The sequence below is a fragment of the Lactuca serriola genome, chromosome 5 (genome assembly GCF_051521515.1).
Source record: "Lactuca serriola cultivar US96UC23 chromosome 5, Lser_US96UC23_V15, whole genome shotgun sequence".
NCBI lineage: Eukaryota > Viridiplantae > Streptophyta > Magnoliopsida > Asterales > Asteraceae > Lactuca > Lactuca serriola.
This window is the reverse complement of record NC_136412.1, coordinates 181536663-181544097: the sequence shown is the minus strand read 5'-3', so window position 1 is coordinate 181544097 and position 7435 is coordinate 181536663. Positions and strand designations below refer to the sequence as shown.

At 36.6% G+C, this 7435-nt stretch overlaps 1 protein-coding gene across 3 annotated transcripts; it reads right to left on the bottom strand.

Moving 5' to 3' along the window:
• Positions 1-2258: 2258 nt before the first annotated feature.
• Positions 2259-7129, bottom strand: LOC145053352 (ABC transporter G family member 1-like). Of its 3 annotated transcripts, XM_079001395.1 has the most exons (9): positions 6769-7129; positions 6564-6643; positions 4597-5061; positions 4411-4497; positions 4005-4121; positions 3724-3921; positions 3121-3207; positions 2887-3025; positions 2259-2805 (listed from the first exon to the last, which is right to left on the bottom strand). In XM_079001395.1, exons 1-9 carry the CDS (start codon positions 7040-7042, stop codon positions 2393-2395), a joined length of 1860 nt encoding a protein of 619 aa, XP_078857521.1. In that variant the 5' UTR covers positions 7043-7129; the 3' UTR covers positions 2259-2392. The 3 variants fall into 3 exon arrangements, with proteins under 3 accessions (XP_078857521.1, XP_078857520.1, XP_078857522.1); XM_079001394.1 differs by having other exon boundaries at positions 2259-3025; XM_079001396.1 differs by lacking the exons at positions 6564-6643; positions 6769-7129 and adding an exon at positions 6062-6270 and having other exon boundaries at positions 2259-3025.
• Positions 7130-7435: the final 306 nt, after the last annotated feature.

Below are 7435 nucleotides of genomic sequence, written 5' to 3'. Positions count from 1 at the left end.
AATATCCACAAAGGCCCACTTATGGCCCTTATTTCCAAGTTGTGCCCAACCCCATATCGGCCTTATCCTAATGCCCCATAATTTCCTTAGTCCGAAAGTTGATCTCAGATGGAAAAAAAGGCCCAAAGCAAAAAAGTCCAAAGGAGTGGTCCAAAGATGCGAAGCCCAAAAACATAACAAGTCCAAAACCCAACTGAGCATTGTACGTGGGGCGTACGCTCAGTTACGCTAGGCGTACTCGACAAATCCAGATCGCGACGACAACTCGGTATGCTGGGCGTACGATTAGTTATTTCGGGCATAAACTGACTTATTCCAAAACTGATATTATGGCTTAACTACTTAAGCACTTTACACCCAAATTTCAAAGAACCTTACAATAAAGCTGTTAATGTATAAAGTTGGCACCTTAATGCAATTGTATGTATTAATGGGACCCAACAACCATATTAATCTATTAAGACCCATATAAATCCAACTAGAACATGCATATATCGACCAAAAGCAAGTATCAAGATACCATTTTTACGAACTTACAAACTCAGAAAGGGCAAGATCTAGCAATATTAGCTCCTGGTGTGGCTCAAACTCACAAGGAGGACTCAAAACCTTAAAATAAGCACAAATCTAGCCTTAAACTCATAAAGAATAGCAAGAAGCCATGGTATGAGTTTGATACCTTAAATGAGCTGGAGATGAAGCCAAGAGTCTAGATTTATAAATCTTCCGTTGAACCACAATCTAGCACTAAACATTTTTTCCTTGAAAATGAGCAAAAGTACACCAAAATGCAGACTTAGATCTTACAAACACTCAAAGAGAGATTAGGGTTTCCAAAATGAGGCTAAAGGTCAGTGGAGGCTAAGAAATGAGAGAGCCTTAAGCTTATAAGGGTTTTTAAATAGTGCACAAGCCCTAAATATTAGGGTTTGGCACTCTGCCAATTACGCTAGGTGTACCCTAGCTTACGCTGGACGTACTCACCTAGGCACGCGCCAACTTATTATGTACGCATGGGACCTATCTTGCAAATCTTTTCAACTAGGGACCATTTCTTCAATTATTTCAAATTTCCCTAACATCCTCATCTTAGGTCCGTTTCCAACCAAACCTTATATCCATGGAAAGGTGGCGATAAGCCCTATGCTTCTAACAACTCACCATAGCCTTAAAACTTCCAGAACAAAACTGAAAATTCATAAATGACCGAGTTATGAAAATACGAGTATACCCTTGGGCTTAGAAAACACCATCGAACAGCTGGATCACTTAAACCATAACACCCACATCCGAAAAGGTCTAAATCCTTTCTTTCCCAAGGAACTAAGCCTCATGACAACTGATGATTGGGCCGCAACCTCGAATAATGAAGCAAATCCAAAACCGAGTGTTACACCCTTGATAGATACACTATTTAAACTTGTAACCATGATCACTCCGATGAAAACTTCCTGTTCTCTCTTAACGCATCAATAAACCTGATCCAACCATTTGCATACTCGAACTGAAAAATCTTCTGACCCATGATGCTGAAACCACAAGTCAAACCGTCCATCGAATCACTAATCTGAGTATCCAGTTCTCCCCCGCTTAAGGTTTGAACTACCTACGCTTCTCGTTTACTACATCAAAATCTCGAACTAGCTTCACCAACAGTTATAATCCTTGATTCTCATGGACTTTACCCAAAATAGAATCACATAGTCCATCGAATATTTAGCTCCACCCTAGAACCCTATCAGAAAAGAAGAAAAGAATAGACAATAGAGCTAAGCAGAAATTCTAAGTCTATGTAATTCAATTCAACAGGGTCTTTTGACGACTGAAAGTACACATGAATGTTCCTAAGGCAACATGACACTATTGCCTATCAACAAGCGATCAGGTTACACATCCTACTCACGAGTCGACCAACTAAGACAAGACCAGAGTCAACCGAGTTTCACCACCCAACCCGAGCATCAATAGGATCCAACCGGCCAACATAATATACAAAACACACTAGCTACCCCTACGTGTTTTGGGTTCCACCCCATCCTTTTGGATCAATAAAGACCATGGAATTTACATACAGACAATTGGTGGCAAGCGCTCTTTTCTAATATTCAAAGGGAAAGGCAATTGATGCTTAATTGCTTACAAATTGACTGCATACTAAAATAAAGAGAAAGCTACTTAATAAATAGCCCAAAGAAAACTTTGGAATAGTGACATGATGAACTTTAACACATACTATTAGAATACATGATCAACGTTAGTGGAACATAGAAAAATACAATAATTATATTGAAAGGAACTTCTTCGAGCTCCTAGGCACATTTAATTGGAATATGTGGTTCATGTAGACAAAAGAAGTGAAACAAACAACACATGGGGTCCGATAGAAGAATTTCTAGTTGTTATAACTATAACACGGCATGAAATCTTTAATAATAGGTTTCACTCTCTCTGTTATCTTAATAATACAGAAGAGGATTATCCTGTATGCAACAAGCATACCAAACAAGATTCCCAGGTCAACCCACTTAGAGTATTGCATCTCGATTTGCAATACACTCTTCAATATCATCTCACCATCAACTGTAGGAGGACCTCCTGAGTACTCAGGGAACTTTAGCCCTTCAAACTCATTTTTATACAATCCTTGTAATACATACCTATGGAACGAAATATAGTACATAGGGTATCTCCATATAACATGGGGTAAATCATTTGGCAATCGAAAGATCCCTGACGCTAGTATCATCAATCCTTGGATTCCAGCACCACATATGATCCCCATGAGAAAATTTGGAACAATGGTAGCTACAATCATCATAAGACACTCAGCCAACAACATTGACGCAAATATTACTAACACAAAATAGATAAATAATTTTGGTTCACTTTGAAGTCCCATGAGCGAGTAAGCTATTGCTCCGGGGATTATGGAAATGAGAAGAAGGTATGGTGTTGAAGAGATGGCGTTGCTGATAACGAATGATCCAACCGTGTAATGCCCATCTAATCTTTCCCATTGAAAGACCTATATATAGTTATGATATAGTTATTAGAAAAGGAAAATAGTTTAAGTGCATTATTTTATTCAAGAACAAGAATATATAAGATATGTAAACTAACTTTTACTTCCTCCACAAAGGAGGGGAACCCGCCAATAGCTAAAATGGTCAAGAATGATGAAACAAACATGATCATTGAAACCCTATCCTGCGCCATTAGGAAACAAAACAATATATTCTCAGTAGGTCAACATATGATTAGAAACAACACCAATGTGTTTTTCTTCATCAATATTTTATCCAAAATTGACCTTGGTGGTAGAAATTGGTTACAAACTATATAAAATTGCAACGAAAAGCCCTAATGTGTCATCATACTTTATAAGTGACAATTTCTTTTCAGCAAATACGGAAAGTTTTCAATATTTGCAGTGATGAGAAATTTGTAGTTCTCCAATCAAATGATTTCCCACACAAAACTTGCATTCCTATATTTCTTAAAGATCCATGATTCGAATAATAGTAAATAATAAATCAAAGTGAATTTCAAACGAACACCATGAAATCAGCATATGAGACGCTTATTATTTTGTGCTAGTTTCTTCTTTACTACCATGAATTTTAACATAAAATAGGGGATTTTGGGCGTGTTTGACAGAGAGCTTTTGCGAATTTTTATCTTTTAGCCTTTAAAAATAAGCTCAAAAAGTGATGAAAAACTTACATGAATAGAGCCAAATCCCAAACCAATGTGGAAAAAGATTGTTCCTAGTGAAAAACCAAACCCAATATATATGCCAAGGCGCAACCAATAGTATCCTGGATCACGGTACATGTTTATAAACGATCTTTGCGATAACACCGAGCACTGTGTAATGAATTTGGCTTGTAGGCTTCGTTCTCTCAGAATTAGGTCTCCTTTCTATAAAAAAACACATTCTTTTTATTATATTCTACTATAATGTAACCTTTGTTATAAGAAAGAACAAAGCAAATATCATGTACCTCTCTACATATAGTGGATATTTCACTTTTCACTTCCGTATACATCTCGGATGACTTGTAAGATTCAGCAAGTGCATTGATTACGTGCTCAGCAGGAACCTCTCCACGAGCAGTGTCCTTTATAAACAGCAAGAAAGGGATTATAATAGTGGGAAAAGAGCATCAGTTGAATAAGCATTGATCTAACATGAACTTTGTGATTCAGTAAAACGAAGTTTCAGTTAAAACCAAGGATGTCATATTGAATTCTATGAGTATATATGAAGTACTACTTAGACGATGCATAAATAGCAACCTTTACAATAATTTTGACTTCTTAATAGAAAAGTGATATAGCATGACAACGTTTTTTTCTGTTTTAATTTTATCAATCTTCTATGACCGAGATTTAACAATTGTAACCTACCTCATCAAAATCCATGTTGATTGTCATAAGGTAATGATCTGGAGGACTCTGGAGATCTGGGCAAGGAAAACCATTTACTGCAAAAAACTGAAAATAACAATAGGAGTTATAATTAAATTCATCTTCTTAATATATATTAATATCATTATTATAATATTTTTCATAAACACATGCTGAATAGATTACCTGATTTGCAGCCAAAGTAGGACCAAAGTATATTGTTTTCCCCATAGAGAGAAGACAAAGATTGTTAAAGAGTCCAAAAAGTTGACTACTAGGTTGATGGATTGCTGCTAAAACTGTCATCTGGTATTGCCGAGTGAGCTTCACAATCTGGTTCATGACATGGTATGAAGTTGCGCTATCAAGACCACTCGTAGGCTCATCAAGCAACAGAAGTTTGGGGTGTGTCAGGAGCTCTAAGCAGATGCTTACACGCCTCTTTTGGCCACCACTTAGTGCTTTAAAACCCCAGCCTCCTATTCTAGTGTTCACACAATCTTGGAGCCCCATCTCCCTTATTGTTCTATCTGCTCTCTCCCTCTTCTCGGATCTTGGCATCATTTTGGGCAGTTGGAGTTCAGCTGAGTAGTACACGGCTTCTTTCACGGTTAACGTCCACATTAAAACTTGTTCTTGAGTCATATATGCCTACGTAAGATATAGAGTTATTGTCATTGTCTCCCAACAAACTATCTTTTGACATATATTCTGGTCATTTAAGTAATTTTCTTGTAATATGGATCTTTAAACTCTAAAAATCCATGTCAACAAGACCATTGCTCCATAAGGTTGAAGGGAGTGGTACCATGCTTAGGACCATTGCTCCATAAGGTTGAAGGGAGAGTATTAGCATCCAAGTTGTAAAAAGGTAGAAAATGGTAGTGTCTTAGCTTAATAGATTTTATTTTCGAAAAAAAATTAAACAAAGAAAACAAAAAAGGATCAGCCAATGAAAACCCATTATCCAAGTTTCTCTTTCCCCTCTCCTCTCTCCTCTCGCACGTGGGGAGCCTTCATTTGCAGCGCGTCTAGCGCCTTTGATGGGGGTGGTGTGCGGTGCTTTGGCGAGGGTGCTAGCGCCCAAAGCCTAACCGAAGAGGTGAACATGTTACAATGGTGATGTGTCCAAACGACACTGACTTGGCGTCCATGTGGCTTTTTCTATTATAATATTTTCCTTATTATTACTATTATTATTTAATTCACCTCCATCTCCCATAACTACCACGGTCCACCTACCACTCCATCCATCTCCAACATTAAAGAACAAGAAGAGCATTGAATATAACTACCGACAACAGCTTATAAAGCATAAACACAATCTACGAGAAGCTTTAGAAGCAAGCTTCAAGATAAAAAGGAATTGAACTCATAGAATCTTTTAGGGAATCAACACAATGGAAGATCTTTACTCTGAATCTGCAGTAAACAACCAAGATGACTGCCTTGAAAAATCGAGTTGAAGTTCATAAAGAACTGTTGAAACAAGTAATAAATAGTTCATCATAAACGATTTGAACATCGATCTCTATGTTTTTGGAGTTTTTTGTGAAGCCATGATGAACCCATTGTATAAGTAGTTGAATAACCATTATAGGTCTGTTTACATCTAAAGTCAAAATTTTCTATTTTGTGATTTTCATCCTACCTTTGTTGCATCTCTTCCTCTCCACCATCAATGCCATTAATCGTTCTCCATTACTATGGCTTTGTGTGCGATCATGAAACCCGGGGAAAATGGGAGGGACAGATGGAGGGGGAGGGGTGAAGAGAAAAAAAACCGATTAATGTAGCGTTAGTTCATTATTTATTTATTTTCTCTAATGTCAGAAAATTAAAAAGAAGAAATATACCTACCCACTTCAACATCAATTCACTGAGCAAACAGGAAAATAAAAAGGCATAGCTAATAGCTATGATAAAAAATAATAATAATAAATAAAATAAAAGGACTAATGACTATATCTATAGCTCAACAATAATCAAGAAAACACATAACTTCTAAATATTGTAAAAAATGGGTTCAAATATGGAAGAAAAAAAATGCAAACTTTTGTGCTTTATTTGTCTTGATCATGAGAACGTATATTTTCATCCATTAATTAAGTAAAAAAACAAGTGATTTAGCGTAGGATTGCGTGCTTCCATACCAAAGTGCCATAGGTAAGCCTCTGTTTTTGTCCGTTAATTAGAACTCGTCCATTGTGCCTTGTATTGGAAGCCAACCTCCCTAACAATTAATTAAATATTAAACATGCAAATCATCTAAAAGATGTAATGTAGGGATAAAGTGGATATAATGGAGAATTATATGCAGTAAACACGTAATGTAAGATAAAGTGGAGAATTATATACCAGCCAATGAATCAAGGAGAGTGGACTTCCCACAACCAGAAGGACCCATAATGGCAACAATCTCTCCAGGTTTAGCATAACCAGAGACACCAGAAAGTATAGATTTACATCCATCTTTCCCTGCATTCCACTCTGAGCTTGAAACAACTACTCCAAGCTCTTCCCATGTCAAGTACGCTAAACTCCTCCTTTCCTCCACAACACCCGACTCACACTCAACAGTTTCGACGTCTGGTTCTGGACTAATTCCGTTGATATGTACCTGACTACCCATGCAAGATCAAAGCACAAAATAAATAACTATTGAGAGAGAAAGAGAGAGTGAGGGTAACTTTAGAGCAATATGAAAATTGTGACCAGAGTTGGGGTTATATGCCTATATTAATAACTTTGAGAATTCACGGATACTTTTTTTAGTAAACATTGTATACCACATAAAAAAACTATAACAAAACGTTCTAAATTACCTAAGATGTGGTATGACATGGCTAAAAATGTTCCAATTTTGCAAATAATTCATAATTTACAAAAGTACAAAAACGAGCCTTATGATATGTATTTTTTTTTTCTAGAAAATGGTCCAAATCATGAAATTTTTGGATTGGTAGTTGTTCTGAACATGTTTCGTATGTGGTTTTGGTCTTTCTGAAATAAAAATGACTAAATT

What these genes read in the sequence shown, in the direction of transcription:
- LOC145053352 (XM_079001394.1), bottom strand. Translation starts at nt 7,042, where the DNA reads ATGGGTAGTCAGGTACATATCAACGGAATTAGTCCAGAACCAGACGTC. An exon ending in GGCTTACCTATGGCACTTTG is followed by an intron (nt 5,062 to 6,563) that starts GTATGGAAGCAC and finishes TATCTTACGTAG; the next exon opens with GCATATATGACTCAAGAACA. An exon ending in TGGGATTTGGCTCTATTCAT is followed by an intron (nt 3,208 to 3,723) that starts GTAAGTTTTTCA and finishes CTAATGGCGCAG; the next exon opens with GATAGGGTTTCAATGATCAT.